The sequence below is a fragment of the Poecilia latipinna genome, unplaced genomic scaffold, assembly GCF_001443285.1.
Source record: "Poecilia latipinna isolate Pla-1442-1.1 unplaced genomic scaffold, P_latipinna-1.0 Scaffold863, whole genome shotgun sequence".
In the NCBI taxonomy this organism is placed as follows: domain Eukaryota; kingdom Metazoa; phylum Chordata; class Actinopteri; order Cyprinodontiformes; family Poeciliidae; genus Poecilia; species Poecilia latipinna.
In genome coordinates this window covers 311689-328051 of record NW_015113479.1, presented here as the reverse complement: position 1 = coordinate 328051, position 16363 = coordinate 311689, and the positions used below count along the sequence as shown (strand labels likewise).

The following is a 16363-nucleotide window of genomic DNA, read 5'->3' as shown; positions in this document are numbered from 1 at the left end:
CTTTGCCTCCGGTACCGACTAGTCTGTATTTTTATTAAATGAAGATACAGAGATTCATCTAAGGCAGGTCAAATTTGAACTGCTTATAACCTTTTGAAAGAATATCATTTCAAAAATTGTGAACTTCTCCTTTAACATGCTAACTTTAGCCGTGTTCTTCCAGTGCAGGGAGGCTGGTCGCTCTGGTCCCACTGGTCTCGCTGTTCGTCTGACTGTGACTCTGGCGTCCAGATGAGGGAGAGGCTCTGCAGTTCACCGACGCCACAGCATGGGGGCAGTAACTGCTCTGGGCCTCACATACAAACAAAAGACTGCAACTCCCATCCCTGTTCAGGTTCTACACATGCAGAAAACATTGTCCTCACACTCTATGGTTTGTTTTCTGTGTCAGCAGACTCGGTGTACTGAGTGTGTGTTTGTTTCCCTTTAGGTGTGTGTCCAGAGGGCATGACCTACATGACGGCAGCGGAGTGTGAGGCTCAGGGCGGGGCGTGTCCGAGGGTGTGCATGGACATGACCTCCGCAGACGTTCAGTGCGCCACCTCCTGTTACGACGGCTGCTACTGCGCCCCGGGGTTCTACCTGTTCAACAGCAGCTGTGTCCCTCAGGCGCAGTGCCCCTGTTACCACCAGGGGGAGATGCACCCAGCAGGAGCCACCCTGCCTGCTGATGCCTGTAACAACTGGTACCCCTCTTTAGCAATTCTTTCACTTCAGACCACAAGTCCTGTTTCTGTTGGAACGTTTTTCATTAAAGCTGCATTAAAAAATGTTTTTTATTTATTTGTTAAAACTGTCACCATGTCATGACAGTTTGTTATGAGACAGCGAATCTGTGAACATCTCCTCCACCTCCCTGAGCTGCTGTTGCTGTATGAAGAAATGAACCACTCCCAACCTTAAACAACCAATCAGAGTCAGGGGGAAGGCCTTCGTGCTGTCAATCATCCTCATGTACTCGCTGCTAAATGCGTTAATGGTGGAGAAACGGCTTTACTGTTACAGGAAAACCGTCATCGGTGGCCATGCTAACTGGCATTAGCATTTACAACAGGCTCTGCTAGCTGCAGCACAGCAGAGAGCAAGAGAGGAGCAGAGAGAGGGATGAGCTGCATCACATGAAGGATGATTCTCAGCGATAAGACCCGCCTCCTGGCTCTGATTTGTTGTTTCTAGTCAGTACAGGGAGAAGATAGAGGAGCTAGATTTTTTTTCACAGGTTATGTGTCATATCATACTGTCACGAGTCACATAATGAGGGTTTCAACAAAGATGCGAAATAAATATTTGTATAAAAGTTAAATACTGCAGCTTTAACTCCTTCTGTCACGTAAACAGTACCTGCACTGATGGAGAAATGGAGTGTGGGTCTACTCCATGCCCAGGTGAGTACAATGTGATGGACTGGTGTTTTCCTGTTCTCTTTGTTTTATTTTATTTTATTTTATTTTATTTTGTTTTGCTTATTTTTATTTATTTATTATTTTTGCTTTGTTATTTTGTGTCATAGTGGACTGTGGTTGGAGCAGCTGGACGCAGTGGAGCGCCTGCACTCGGACGTGCGATGTGGGTATCAGACGGCGGTACCGCTCAGGAACCGATCCTCCTCCAGCCTTCGGAGGTCGTCCCTGCAAAGGAGAGAGAGTCGGCGTCGATACCTGCAGCGTCGAGCCCTGTCTGGGTGAGAACAACCACATCACTGACGGTGTCAAAGCGATGTGGAACGGATGCGTGAAGGATACGGGTGTCGTGATGTGTCTGAAGGTATCAGAGAACCGTGGAGCTTGTGGTCGGAGTGCTCTGTCACGTGCGGAGGAGGTTACCGGACCCGGACCCGCGGGCCAATCAGGACCCACGGCACAGCCCAGCAGTTCAGCGCCTGTAACCTGCAGCCGTGTGGTAACACTGATCTGATCAGTTATTGTTCCTTCAATAAGTGGGCTCTCCTCATACATATGTAGCTGTAGTTGCTACTTAAAAATTGTATTTTTGCACCAGAAAGAAATGAGGAGCCAACATAATTCGCTACCAACTCTGGTCCTTCTCAAATCATCTAAAAATACTTTAAATATTCCTTGAAAATAACAAAATACTCTCATATTTTGTCAGCTGACATTATTCAGGTAAAACAGACTTTCTTAATGTTATTACTGGCCTAGTTGCCTAAACACAGAATTAGAGAGGAAAATTAGAAGTGACTAGAGTTTGAGTCAATTCCTCTGTTATACCTGCAAACTCAGAGCAGCTCCACTTCATTACTACTTTTTTCTGGTTATGGATTGAGCCCTTAGTTTGTCTTAAGTTTGAAGCAAGAGGAGATGTTCACATGTTGTCAGTATCTGCCAACGCAGACAGAAAACACTCACAGTACTTTACCCTCAGCTCTTTTCTACATAGAATGGCTGAAGTTTGTCCTCAAAGTTTCTCAGGTTATTTTTTGTGTTCACTCAGGAATAGAGTTCCAAGTTGAGCTATTCTCACTTCAAATTCATCATGTAAAAAACGGTTTCTTCAAAAGTGTTAATGCCATGTTTGTGCATAGCTACTGTCATATGCAAATGCTGCTCTGTGTTTTAGAATTTAATCATTCCCAGAGTTTTTTCAGAAATTTTTTAAGTGTTTTATTTTTTCTTTAATCAAATACTGGTAGTGGCCTCCAATTGTAGTCATCACTTATGAATAGTACAATTATTTTTTCCTAAATTCTTAAATTTTTCCTAAATTGCTCCTGACCCCACTGTTAGTTGTTTTTACGCGTTTCTGCAAAGAATGATTGAATCGTTATACTTTAACTAATACATTGTAGTCTCTAAAACAATACATATAGGTAATCTATTGTGAGTTGTACTTCTTGTTTTTATGTGACTCATATGCTGTCAGGTGGGGGCAGGACTTGTCCTCCAGGCCAGCAGTGGACACAGTGTGTGGTGGGACCTGTGACCTGTACTGACCTCACTCTGAACCTGAGCAGGAACTGCACTCCAGGCTGCCAGTGTCCACATGGGACTGTCCTGCAGGTCGGTCATAAAGCTCATGTCAAAGCAACAACAGTTGACCAAAGTGCTCTACAACTCATCATGAGACAATCGAATGAAGTCACATAAAGAAGCAGCATCAATTCAGACCTCTTTTAGAAAAACGATTAAAAATATTTCAGTGATGTAGATGCAAGATGAATTTATCACATAGTTCTGGAGCAGCAGCTGCAAAAGCCCAGTGTCCTCCATTTTTCAACTTGAGACTGGAAATATCAAGATCATTCAGGTGATGAGGTGTCGGTTCATTTTAACATTTAAAAATAAACAGGAAGGAAGTTGCCTCAGAATCAATCCTAAAACAGAAGCAGCTGCTGCTTCTTTGGGAGGGGAGTGATGTGGTCCTGCTGGACAAGCTGCATGCAGATGACCTGTGCTAATCCAGTGTAATGAAGGCCTAACTGACCTTGTCCAGGTCACCAAAGTACAGGGACGGCTTCACCCTTGCAATCATTTTTAACTGAAAAAAGTCAGCTCTCAGTACAGCATCTGTCTGCTGAAGTTCAAAGAGCTGTGAAGCTTTTCTATTTTCAGGTCGGTAAGTGTGTTCTTCAGTCAGACTGTCCCTGTGATGCCGGTAGAGAGCCATCCAAACCTGGAGACACTCTGCCCAACAAATGCAAGAACTGGTAGGAAAATGCAGCACAAGCTAACTCTAAGCGTGTTAAGGGAGAGTTAAAGTGACAGACATGTTTCTAACATTCCAGTACCTGTGAAAGAGGAAGGCTGGTAAACTGCTCTCGGGTCAGCTGCAACGGTAAGACGCCCGTCTTGGAACTGGAAAATATTCTAACATGTAGAACCTCGTAATGTTTACACGCCATCGTTGTGTGGCGCGTGTCCAGTGGACGGCCAGTGGTCATCATGGACTCCCTGGAGTCGGTGCTCAGTGTCGTGTGGAGCGGGTCTCCAGTCTCGGTACCGGTTCTGCTCCAGTCCCCAGCGGTCAGGCAGTGGACTCCCGTGTCTTGGTCCTCACCGTGAGGATCAAGTCTGCATCGTCCCCCCGTGTGACCGTGAGCAAACCACGTGTTGAGTTTTGGTTCATGAACTTTACCAACAGCACAAGGTGGCATCGGAGTGTTCTGCTGCACTGAATGAACCAGTTTGATGCATTTACAGTTGCAGTAAAACAAACGTACTTCTTTTAGTAATTAAAATTTTTTGTAATATCTCGTCTGTAGTTGACGGGGCCTGGAGTCGGTGGAGTGACTGGACCGACTGCTCCAAGTCGTGCGGTGGAGGGATCCAGAGCCGGAGGAGACTCTGTGACTCGCCCAGTCCTGAGGGGGCCGGGAGCTACTGCGAGGGGCTGGGGACAGAAGTCAGGGCCTGTAACACCGACCACTGTCCAGGTAGCCTGGAGGAACTCGGCTCATGACGTAATTTCATTTGTCAAGTCAATGTCAAGTTTATTCATACAGCACTTTTGGAAAACAGCTTAAAACTGCTTCAAAGTGCCGCACAAAGACAATAACACAGCAGGATCAATTAACTAAGAGAAAATAAAACTGAAATGTCACAATAGAAAAGTTACAGTATCGGGCCTCAATTAAATGTCAGCGTATAAAAATAAGCTTTAAGGAGGAAAGGAAACTTATTCTAGAGAGCAGGAGCAGCAGCGGAGAACGCCCGATCTCCTGCGAAGAGATTCAATAGCAACTCATTTGATCTCAAAGTTCTGGATACAGATTGAAGTTTGAAAAGATCCTAAAGATGAAAAGAGGCGAGCCCATTTAAAATAATAAGTTGTCTCCAGTGTGTAACGTACTGTAAAGAATTTCCTCCCAGTTTTTCTGTCTGTTTGCTCCAGTGCCGCCTTGCTCCAAGGTGCCAGGAACGGTTTTCAGCAGCTGTGGGCCGTCCTGCCCTCGGTCCTGTGACGACCTGTCAGTAAGTGTAGCCCAGCAGAGTGCTCGTCTTTAACGTGTTTCCTTCTGTGTTTGAATAAAAATGCATGTCACGCTTCCAAAATTTTCATTGAACAGTAAAGTTGGGCGGTGTGACGTGACAAAATGTGAAAAAGTTTAAAGTGTAGTTTTAAAAGCTCTGTGCTCTGTACTTTCATCCTGTTGATATAAACCGATATCCTGGCTCATCTCCCAGCACTGTGAGTGGCAATGTGAGCCGGGCTGCTACTGCACTGACGGGAAGGTCCTCTCAGCCAATGGGACGGTCTGCCTAGCGAGGGATGGCTGTCCCTGCTTGGACATAAACACTGGGCGTCGTGTGGAGCCAGGAGAGTCCACTGAGGCCCCCGATGGCTGCAACAACTGGTCAGAACGATGTGGACTGAAGGAACTCATTGAGTTTCTGATGCTTTACTGATTATAAATCTGCAGATTTGAAGCATCAGCTCTGTTTCTCTGTGTTGCAGCACATGTCAGGGTGGCAAGTTCAACTGCACCAGAGAGCCGTGTCCAGGTGGGTAAGGTCACCTTAAAGGTCAGTCAATCAATCAAGTTTATTTTTATAGGACATTTCAGAAACAAGTCACTTCAAAGTGCTTTACACCATAAAAACACAATAAAGCTACAGTTGAAATATTGCCGTCAATAAACATAAAAATGTTGGTCAGTGTTTCATTTATTATGAAACTCTAAACAAGAGGGTTTTAGTCTAGATTTAAAGGAACTGTTTTCCAGAAGTTTGTTCTAGATTTGTGGTGCATAGAAGCTGAATGCTGGTTTTAGTCAGAACACCAGCAGCGACTAAAGAGAAATCTACAGATGAGTTTCTCTACATCTTGCTGAGTCATTAGTTCTTTAATCCTGGAGATGTTCTTCAGGTGATAGAAGGCCGACTGTCTTTATGTGTCTCTGAAGGTTCAGGTCAGAGTTCATCAGTACACCCAGGTTTCAGGCCTCATCTCTAGTTTCTAGCTGTAATAACTGAAGCTGTGTGCTGACTCTCGATCGTTCCTCCTGTGACAAATTTTCACTTCTAAACTAGCTGGAACTAATTGGAACGTCTCTGTTTCGTAGTGTCGGGTGGGTGGTGTGAGTGGTCAGAGTGGACCCCCTGCTCCAGAACCTGTGGGGCGGAGTCGGTGTCCCGCTACAGGAGCTGCAGCTGTCCTGAGCCTAAAGCTGGGGGAGACCCCTGTCCTGGAGAACAGGAAACGCACAACGGGATCGGAGCGCAAATACAGCGACAGCCCTGCCCTGTCGTCACGTTCTGCCCAAGTAAGATCCTGACAAAAACAGAGTGGAGACAGAAGTTTTAAAAAGCTGTTGGTACAAAAATAGTTTTGGTAAAAAAAAGTTAGCTATTTGATCAGGTGACCCAGTAGAAACAATCTGCCACTGTTGACAGGATAAAACAGATAAAACAAGAAGGTTAGAACTGTGACTTTAAACAAATATTTATTTTTCTATTATAATTTTAGACATATTCAGGGTGTTTCTTATGGAGCCCCCAATGGTACATGGGAATTTATTTTCTTTTTCATTACCTCACAAAACGTTTGCGTTCCCTTTCAATAAGCAAATATTGCTTACTGCAATTATAGAGATGGAACTGCACATGAAAACGGCCCTTTATTAACCATTCAGATGACCATCACAGAAAAGACGCAATCAAAACTGTCAGATGTGACTTTAATACCCTGCAAAAATAACTTAGAAATAGTCCAAATAGTTTGGATGTATTTTCTCTTTCTTCTTGCGAAACATTTTATTATATCTTAGAAATGATGGAAAGAGAAGGTTTGTGGTGCATTTCTATCCTCAAGAAAAACATATAAAACTTCAGATATTACCATAAATGGAAAAACCTTAGAAAAAACCTCATATTATAGCGGAAAGTATGATTCCCACCGCAAGAAAGACTTTCAGTTTTACTCCCGGTTAGCTGGGCTGCATTGCTAACATTTAATTTTGATTTCACTGTGTACTTTTTCACTTTTAGTCCTCTCTGACAGATCTGCTGGTAGGATAATTCATGTCAGCTATTTATTCACTCAGATGCCTGTCTTAGAGTTTTTTTTGTGTGTGTGTGTTCCACTGATAGTTCACGGTTCCTGGAGTTCCTGGTCTGCCTGGTCAGAGTGCGATGGGTGTGCCGGCTCGTCCGTTCGTACCAGACAGTGCAACAGTCCCCCTGCCAGGTTTGGTGGCCTCCCCTGTCTGGGCGAGAGCCGGCAGAGCCGCACATGTCACGACAACACCACTGTCTGCCCAGGTCGGCCCTCTGAGAGCTTTCGTTCTGACCGCATCTGTGTTTAAACACGGAGATGCTCACCAAGTCTGAGAAGTTGCCTCTTCACACGCCGTAGCGCCTTTTCCCGCCGTCTTTGTTAAAAGTTAGATTCATTTGTGTTTCTCAGACTGCGGTGGTGGTCAGGAGGAATGGCCGTGTGGGAAGCCTTGCGCTCGCTCCTGTTCAGATCTCCACGGCGACACGGACTGCTTGGACTCCCCCCGGTGCATCCGGACCTGTGGTTGTCCAGGCGACATGCTGCTGCAGGACGAAGTGTGCGTGGCCAGACAGGAGTGCCGCTGCAAATACCACAACGGCTCAGTTACCGGTTCGACACGTCTTCCGTTTACGTGGAAATCGCTTGAAAGAATTAAAAACGGAGATCTGTTGTTCATGTCAGAAACATAAAACTGTGTATTTCTCTACCAAGATGGTTTGGATTCCAGGAACGCGTCATGGGTGTGGCCTGGTGGATATGACTGGCAGTTTGCAAATCCAGGGGATGTCATCATCAGTGACTGCAAAAACTGGTAAACCTGTTTCTTCAATGATGACAATCCATTCAGGACTTTGAGAAGTTCAGTATCGATTCCTCATCTATCGATTATGCTTCTTTATTCCTCAGCTCGTGTGAGGGTGGCGTTTTGCAGTGCCGGTCTGTTCCCGGTTGCCATGTGGATGGTGGCTGGGGCCAATGGGGAGCCTGGACCGAGTGCTCTGTTCCTTGTGGCGGAGGCGTGACGTTCAGGAGGCGTCTGTGCGACAACCCGGCCCCTCAGGCCGGTGGCAGAGGCTGCCTGGGTACAGCGGAGCAGAAGAAGGACTGCAACATGCAAATGTGCACAGGTAGTCGTCTACTACAAGCTAGCATTTCTAAATTAATTCTACCTTCAGTTTAACTACAAACTTTACACAGAATATTTAGAGTTCTGGTCTGTTTTGTGTCCAGATTCGGTGGGCCCTTGGCTGCTCTGGTCTCAGTGGTCTTCTTGCTCGGTGAGCTGCGGCGGAGGGCAGCAGTCCCGTTCTCGTACCTGCACCTCTCCCCCTTGCCACGGCGTCAGTCGCCAAAGCAAAATGTGCAACACACAAGTCTGCCTTGGTGGGTCTGAGTTTCTGAACCTTATGTGTGATTTTTTCCCTGCTCTGAAATCTGACATTCAGTCAGATTTCCATGTTTGCAGGAGTAAAGTCACATGGGGAATGGCATGGATTGTCTTGTGATTTTCCTCAAGATCCTGTTTTGGGCTCTACTGTATTCCAGCTCAGTGTAGTCTCAATAGATTATGCTGATGATATGCAATTGTATTTTTGTTTTGGAGTTTTTGTATTTCAGATTCTGTCCACCTTGACTGGGAGACAGAAATAATTTACTTGCTTCTGAAAACATTACTCGTGTTATAAGTGAAATCCAGGTATCAAAGATTGGTCTGTTCAGTTAAACTTGTGAAATGTGGTGTGTTGCTTTGACAGCTCCATGTTCCTGGAGCTTCATTCCATAAAGCTGATCAAGCAGATTCTGATCTAACGTTTTGATCCTGAAAGTGATTTTTCCTGTTTTACCTGTGAAAACCTTTAGCTCCTTCTCCCAGTACTAACTGCACCACTCAGTCAGAAACAACCAATCAGAGAAAGGAGGAAGGTTTTAGTGCTGTCAGTCACTCTCGCGTGTGAGCTGCTCACATCGTCTCACTTGCTCTGTGCTACACTACAGCTAGTTACCAACATAGCCCACCATAAATACTAAGGCTAGTTACCAAAGGCCTGTAACGGTAAGTTGTTTTTCTGCCATTAGCACATTTAGCATTGCGTTCACAAGAATGATTACCAGTGCTAAGACCCTCCTCCTGGATCTGATTGGTTGTTTTCTGTTGAACCGCTACTGTAGCACTGAAAGAACCTGGAGGACTCAATCTTTTCACAGATTATGTCTCATAATGTCGTAGCAGCACACTGTTACAACATGGTGACAGTTTTAACAAATATGAAAAAAATGATTTTTATAAGTTATATGCTGCAAATATTCACTTAAATGTTTCCACACATTTTCTCATGCTGTGTTCCTCCTCATTTTTGCAGTGCTTTGTCATTCTTTGAAAAATGTTGCTACACAAATAATCTCTATAAAGTGAGTTGTGTGTGTTTTTTCCATGTCATGCCGTTGTGAAGATGTGGGGTGCCCCCCCGGTAAGCTGTACAGGGAGTGTGAGCGTGGAGAGGGCTGTCCCTTCAGCTGCGCTCAGGTCAGTGGCAGAGAGGGCTGCTACTCTGACAGCTGTGACGAAGGCTGCCACTGCCCCCCGCACACCTACCAGCACCGTGGAACGTGTACGCCGGTGGGTCCTGAGCAACTTCAGGCTGGGCAGTTGAGGATGGGTTGAGGCTGAACAGACTGACCCCATGTGGCCTGTGTGTTTCAGGAGTGTCCGTGTCTGGTGGATGGAGAGTTCCTGGCCCGCCTGCAGAGCGTGTCTGTCACACCCGTATCATCTCTGCTCTCCAACAACATCTCAGAAGGGATGGAGCTCATGTCTGGAGATGAACTTACGCACGACTGCAGCACCTGGTGAGCCCAACGTGTTTAAGTTGGTCTGATTTGCTGAACAGGTCTATGATTTACCCTGGGATCGGGTTCTGTTTCCTGTAGCGGCTGTGAGCATGGCATGTGGAACTGTTCGCTGGAGCTCTGCCCCATCGACGGTGGGTTGACAGCCTGGGGCCCCTGGAGCCCCTGCTCGCTCTCCTGTGGAGGTCTGGGAGTGAAGGTTCGCTCCAGGACCTGCACAGAGCCGGCCCCGGCCCACGGTGGGAGAGACTGTCAGGGGCCCCGCCAGGAGACCACCTACTGCCAGGCCCCTGACTGTCCAGGTGGGGGTTAACCTGAGAGAAAGTTTGTTGATGAAATGATTTGTTCTATGCTTACAAGATAATTTTTTTTTTCAGCTACTGTTGTTCCAACAGTGGAGCCAACTATTCCAGGTAGCATCTTTGCTTTAATTTACACATTTATAATCTTCTTCATTTTATTGTACATGCTGGTCGATTTCTCTAGAGATGCCCTGATCTTATTTTTTTGTCTATACTCATTCTCTGTTTTTCCAACAGCTTTGACCTGCCAACTGCAATTTCAGCTAATTCTAGTTTCGCTTTACGAGCTATAAAACTAGAAGACAAAATGACATTTAAAAAGTGTTCAGCTTACCTACTGTGTTCATGCTAGCGCAGAAACAACACCACGTAAATGAAAATCCTTGTTGAGTTCAGCCTCTTATGTTAGCGAGCTAGCATTACTCAGACTGTCTCTCCTTACCTTAAAGTGTAACTAACCCCACCTGACATAACCATGTGTCTGAGTGAGGTAGTTTTATACCCAAACACAGTATTATGTGATGTAAATCGATGTAAACAATAGGAGAACTGAGCTGCAGTAGCCACCTAGCAAGCTCAAAAGGTTAGTGCAGAGACGGTTTTAGGCCATTATTGCAGAACTAGGTAAGGTAATTTTATTTATGTAGCACATTTTCAGCAACAAGGCAGTTCAAAGTGCTTCACATGAATTAGAAAGTAATTCAAACAAAACAACAAACCAAAAGAAAGACAAAAAAGTAAAAGTAACTACATATTGGTTCCCCATGTTTAATGAGAATAAGTAGACCATAGTTTATAAACTAGTAGGGGTTTCTATGGATTCTTGTACTGACAAAATTAGATGTTGGTTCTTCATGTTTGATTCTATAAAGTCGATGGTACTTTCTAAGTTTGATCTAGATTTCTGAACTAACAGTATGTAAGATAATTAACTAAACAAGCTGCCACAAAAATGTCAAAATTCACAGAGAGAGGCATGTAGAAACCTTGGTAACCTGTTTATATTCATCAGCAAAACAAAAAAGTTAATTTATAGGTCAGTTACACTTTAACTTAACATTTTCAAGAGGTTGGAATCTTAAAAAGATGGACCACTTTTAGTCTGTCATTCAACCTTCCTGTTATCTGCTGAAAATATCAACCTCGCTTAAAACGGGAAAGACCAAAAGACATGTTCCAAAACACTGTAAAAGATGCTTTCTTTTAGATGTAGCATTACATTTGTGCTTTCTTTTACTTTATAAACACCTCACCATGTCAATGAAGATAACTTACTTTTTATTAAAGTGGAAGCACTTTATTATCATGTTCAGTGATAAAGATCAGACCTTTGTCTTTCCGACTGGCCGGTTAACAGTCAGGATCATCACTTGATCTCAAGAACCAAATTTGCCTTGTCGTCTTTCTTACCGTCTCCTTTAGAGGATGACTCCGGCTTCTCTTCGTGGTCGCTGTGGAGCTCCTGCACCAAAACCTGCACCGACGTTCAGAGCCCTGCTGTAAAGTCTCGTCATCGACTGTGTGCCAAACCTCCCTGCTCTGGAAGCGCTCACCAGGAGAAGGCGTGCAACCTGCCCCAGTGTCCAGGTCTGACTGTCACAGTTCCCTCTCCGCGTCATTTTTTGGCAGGTTTCTCCCAGAACAAACGCTGACTTTTTTAAAATGTATTGTGATTTTTAAATGTAGCAATAATTAAGACACAGCGGGCGTGGTTAGTTCCAAAGAAAACCAACCTGTTTGGTGAAACAGTTACAGAGGCCCTTTTCGCTCTTTCTGAAGTTAGAACCACAAACTTTAATATGTCTTTGGGAGATTTTAAGCTGCAGACCAACAGAGTGGTTCATATTTGTAAGCTGTTTGGCAGAAGACTGACTCTGCTCATCATCCGCAGGGAAACATGCATTTCTTCAGTTGGTCAGAGTTTATGATGACCTTGGAGTTGACCTCCCAAAAGAAAATCCCAAAAACTCCATTGACATTTAAGGTTGTAATGTGACAAGATGACAACAAATTTAAGCTACCGGTGCATTTGGTATTGAACTATATACCAGGAAAGACGCCATATAACCTCTAGTAAGGCTGCACCCAGATTTTGTGTGATCGGCCAATACTTACATGTGAAATTGATCTTATCAAACTAACAAAAACTGCTATAAAACTTTAAAAATCGTCATCGGCCAAAACTGGAATTGCCAGGTCAGGTTTTTTTAGAGACCATCAATCAGTAATTGGCCAGTAAACTGCAATCGGTGCTCCAGTAGTCTGTAGTATACTGCAGTAGTCTTCATTTTTTCTCAGTCATCATAATCTGTATATACAAGCACTAGAAAGAGCATTGTTTAATAATTAGACATTGGGAATGAGCTGCAAAGATTTGTACCGTTTACAATACACTCTGTTCTAAACTGCAGGTGAGGTGTGTGTAGGAGCCACCTGCCCTCCAAAGAACTGCTCCTGGACGGAGTGGGGGACGTGGGGGTCCTGCTCTCGGTCCTGTGGGGTGGGTCACCAGCAGAGGATCCGAACCTTCCTCCAGCCTGCCGGTAACGGTTCCTGGTGTGAGGACATTGTTGGAGGGAATCTGGAGCATCGCTTCTGTAACATCCGTCCCTGCAGAGGTCAGTGCTGCGCCTCGCCCAGCCAGTACGTTGAAGTTTGAGCCAACGCCCTGACGTCTCTCTGTGAAACAGTGGACGGAGGCTGGTCCAGGTGGAGTCCCTGGTCCCGCTGCGACCAGCGCTGTGGCGGCGGCCGCTCCATCCGCACCCGCGCCTGCTCCAGCCCCCCGCCCAAGAACGGGGGCAGGAAGTGCCTGGGGGAGAAGAACCAGGTCAAGCCGTGCAACACCAAACCTTGTGGTGAGGCTGAGCAGAACAGGCCATGTGTAGATCACTGTGACCTTTCCACGTCCTCGTCCTGCACACAAACAAAGCCTCATTAAGTCAGCATACGGCCATGTTGGAAAAGTCGGCATTCTTGGGGAGGCATGAGATGCAGAAACGGAGCCGGCAGCATCCCCAGGACATTCATGACCTTCTGTGTGTGTGTGTGTGTGCCATCAGATGATGGAGGCTGTCCGACTGGCCAGGAGTTTGTGTCGTGTGCCAACCAGTGTCCTCAGCGCTGCTCAGATCTCCAGCAGGGCATCGAGTGCCAGGGCAGCACCGAATGTCAGCCCGGCTGCCGCTGCCCTCAAGGTCCTGAACCGCTCCACGCTCAGACACGCCGTGACTTTGTGTTTGTTTCGTATCACCGGTGATGGACAGGCATGAATTATTCTTGCTATTGTTGACATGGATCAGACTTAAACACGTCTTTAAAGGTTCATGTGACGGCGTGTAAAAGTTGATGAAAGCGGTTTTATTAAAGTATTTGGTTGGATATTATATGGCTTCTTTGATCCACATAGACTTTTTGTATCATAAATTGTCAAAGTTCTGTCTAAAATCTGTTCTGGAAGATGAATCTTTTATCTTCCCCAGGGATTTTTTTAAATTGCCAATATCGGGAAGCAAATACATTTTTTAATCTAATCTAATATTTTTTGTTAGATAAAATAACTACATGTTTTCCAGGATTATAGTTAGTTATTATACAGTACTATGGTCTATTTACAAATGTTGTGTGTTTTGACTAGATGCACATCAGGATCTCCAGTGTGTTGAAACGTCCTGAAACCTGCTGAGTTTTAGAACAGATTTCGCTGTGTGTGTGTGCGTTTGTGTGTGTGTGTGTTCAGGTCGGTTGCAGCAGGACGGTGTGTGTGTGGAACTGTGGCAGTGCGACTGCATGGACTCGCTGGGCGACGTGTGGGTGGCCGGCAGCTGGCACCGGGTGGACTGCAACAACTGCAGCTGCTCTGACGGTCGGCTGCTCTGCACCAATCACAGCTGCCTGCCCGCCTGCGCGTGGAGCTCATGGTCCAGCTGGGCAGCCTGCAGCACTTCCTGTGGGCGGGGCCAGAGAACCAGATACAGGTGAGGTAGTGGACACTCTTGAGTTGGGTTGACATTTTGCATTACGTGCCAGCAAACCACTTTAGTCTTTAACTGAACAGTGTTGGGTCTGTAGGGTTCAGAAGGATCGATCCTTTAGGGGCTCACTTGCAGAATAAACTCTCCCAACATTAACGGATTAGTCTGTTAACTGAAAGTGGAATTAGCTTTCATCTGCAGCCTTCTGTTATTATTTGTAGTATAAGTTCAATGCAGCATGTCATTGAACTTATGACACGTTGCATTGTAGTTACTTATTACCATCTTTCTGTTAGGCAGAGAAGCAAGAAACAGTTTCTTTGCTGAGTCCGTGTCGTACGTTGTGTCAGATCCCGGGTCCCAGAGACCGAAGGAGCAGACTGCAACTTTGAGGAGGTTCAGCACAAACCGTGCAACCCTGGACCCTGCCCCCCTCTCTGCCTTCATGGTAAACAGGAACTCAGAGTGGGAGACACCTGGCTGCAGGGAGAGTGTCAGCAATGGTGAGATGGAAGAGGAAGAGAGAGAGCAAAGGGCGTTTCTGCTCAGGCATCAACATTGTTTCACATTTTTCCATGCTCTGTTTTTTTTCTCAGCATTTGTACCCCAGAGGGAATCTACTGCCAAGACATCGACTGCAGAGGTAGACACTAGATTCACTCTAATGATGACATAAAGGTAGGGGAACGGTGTAAAATAATGTTAAGTTGTAACCTGGTTAGTCTGTCATTGAATTGCATTCATGCTGCACTGTGACCAGTTAAGGTTTTCAAATACCATAGTGCACTTCTCAGGCTTTGCTCTAACTGTGGCGACTCTAATGCCAGAAAAAGTAAAGAAAATCCAAACTTTGTTAAGTGAGTGTGACACCTCCAGATGGAATCGGAGGGAATCTTATCCCCCATGTCTAAAACTCTTGATACCTCAGGAAATGGTGGCAGCCCGGATGCTTTGTGTTCGCAGTTGACGGTGCCTGGACGCCCTGGTCAGTGTGGTCTGACTGCTCAGTGACCTGCAGCCAGGGGACGCAGGTCCGAACCCGAGCCTGCATCAACCCCCCACCACGAAACAACGGCTCGCTCTGCAGCGGAGCGGCCAGAGAAACGCAGCACTGCCAGACGCCTCCATGTGTGGGTTGGTATACACCAGGGGGGCGTCGGACTCATCTTCATTTTGGGCCATATGTAGATCATGAAAGTCCTTAAAGGGCCATTAGTGGCAGAATGTGTAGATAAAACTACCTATTAATAAATTCTTAAAATAAAGCTTTCAATAACCACTGGTATGATTTGATTGATAAAATAATATTTAAGCAGACAACAGTTATCTTGAACTTGTGTTTATGTGGCTTTCTGAGGTCTAGAGGGCCACAAAAATGGATATGGTGGTCTGGTCCTGGCCCGCGGGCCTCGAGTTTGACACCTTCCTGAACCTCTGAGTCTTCCTAAAACACACTCTGACACCATGCTGAACCTCTCAACCTGCCGCTACTTCCTGTTTGGATAACTTCAAATATCAGCTCCCCCCCTTTTATCTCTTTCATTTTTTATTCCCTCCCAGATGACCTTTGCCCATGGTCGCCATGGTCACCGTGCTCCCGGAGCTGCGGCGCCGGGTCAGTGTCTCGACGCAGGGCGTGTGTGTGTGAGGAGGGAGGGGATGCGGCGTGCCCCCCTGAAGCCGAGGCCGTGAGGAACAGAGAGGAGACCCAGCTGTGTTACCACCGACCGTGTCCCGGTACAGAGCCAGAAAAACCCTCGATAAGACCGTATTATGATGTCATTAAGCTGCAAAGGAATATTAATTAGCATTATTTTCAAATATTCCAGATGTTATTTAGCTTTTGCTTTGCAATTTGTTATTTTTTGTCACGTTACAAGACACAAACTGCTATGTAAGAGACTGAGGAAAACCACAGGCAGAAATAAATGTGTGTGTAGAAGAAGTCCTGAACCGTTTTGTTTTCCAGAATGTCCCATGTCCGCGTGGAGCGTTTGGTCTCGCTGCTCGTGCGAGTCTCAGAGGCAGCAGCGATATCGCGTAGCGCTCACCTCAGCCACCGGAGGGCAGCAGTGCACTCCTGTAGAAACCCAGAGCCAGGTGTGCGGCCTCAGTCAGTGTGACGGTGAGTTGGGTTTTCTGGAGGTTCTCCTGCTTACTGAGCTCTGCCCTTTCAGATTCTTCCCTGCTGTGTCTGACTGAGTGATTCTGTTTGTGTGGCACTTCTTATGCAGTGAAGTTTGTGCACGATAAAAAAATCAAAAACTCATATGAACGGTTGTGTCT

General features: G+C 45.8%; 1 protein-coding gene across 1 annotated transcript in view; it reads left to right on the top strand.

Moving 5' to 3' along the window:
- The first annotated feature begins 164 nt into the window (after positions 1-164).
- LOC106956997 (SCO-spondin-like) overlaps positions 165-16363 on the top strand; it is a 42088-nt gene continuing 25889 nt past the window's right edge. Inside the window, exons 1-33 of the mRNA XM_015048161.1 lie at positions 165-334; positions 431-686; positions 1339-1385; positions 1511-1681; positions 1765-1899; positions 2881-3017; positions 3570-3664; positions 3743-3792; positions 3881-4051; positions 4220-4390; positions 4849-4928; positions 5142-5311; positions 5413-5459; positions 6020-6220; positions 7047-7217; positions 7363-7563; positions 7666-7765; positions 7861-8081; positions 8185-8337; positions 9405-9571; positions 9656-9801; positions 9883-10103; positions 10179-10214; positions 11526-11690; positions 12515-12721; positions 12794-12961; positions 13166-13300; positions 13843-14080; positions 14428-14580; positions 14674-14720; positions 15041-15211; positions 15638-15814; positions 16047-16202. Coding sequence (XP_014903647.1) covers positions 232-334; positions 431-686; positions 1339-1385; positions 1511-1681; positions 1765-1899; positions 2881-3017; positions 3570-3664; positions 3743-3792; positions 3881-4051; positions 4220-4390; positions 4849-4928; positions 5142-5311; positions 5413-5459; positions 6020-6220; positions 7047-7217; positions 7363-7563; positions 7666-7765; positions 7861-8081; positions 8185-8337; positions 9405-9571; positions 9656-9801; positions 9883-10103; positions 10179-10214; positions 11526-11690; positions 12515-12721; positions 12794-12961; positions 13166-13300; positions 13843-14080; positions 14428-14580; positions 14674-14720; positions 15041-15211; positions 15638-15814; positions 16047-16202 — 4867 coding nt within the window. The 5' untranslated portion in view covers positions 165-231. The remainder of the gene's footprint in view (positions 335-430; positions 687-1338; positions 1386-1510; positions 1682-1764; positions 1900-2880; positions 3018-3569; positions 3665-3742; positions 3793-3880; positions 4052-4219; positions 4391-4848; positions 4929-5141; positions 5312-5412; positions 5460-6019; positions 6221-7046; positions 7218-7362; positions 7564-7665; positions 7766-7860; positions 8082-8184; positions 8338-9404; positions 9572-9655; positions 9802-9882; positions 10104-10178; positions 10215-11525; positions 11691-12514; positions 12722-12793; positions 12962-13165; positions 13301-13842; positions 14081-14427; positions 14581-14673; positions 14721-15040; positions 15212-15637; positions 15815-16046; positions 16203-16363) is intronic.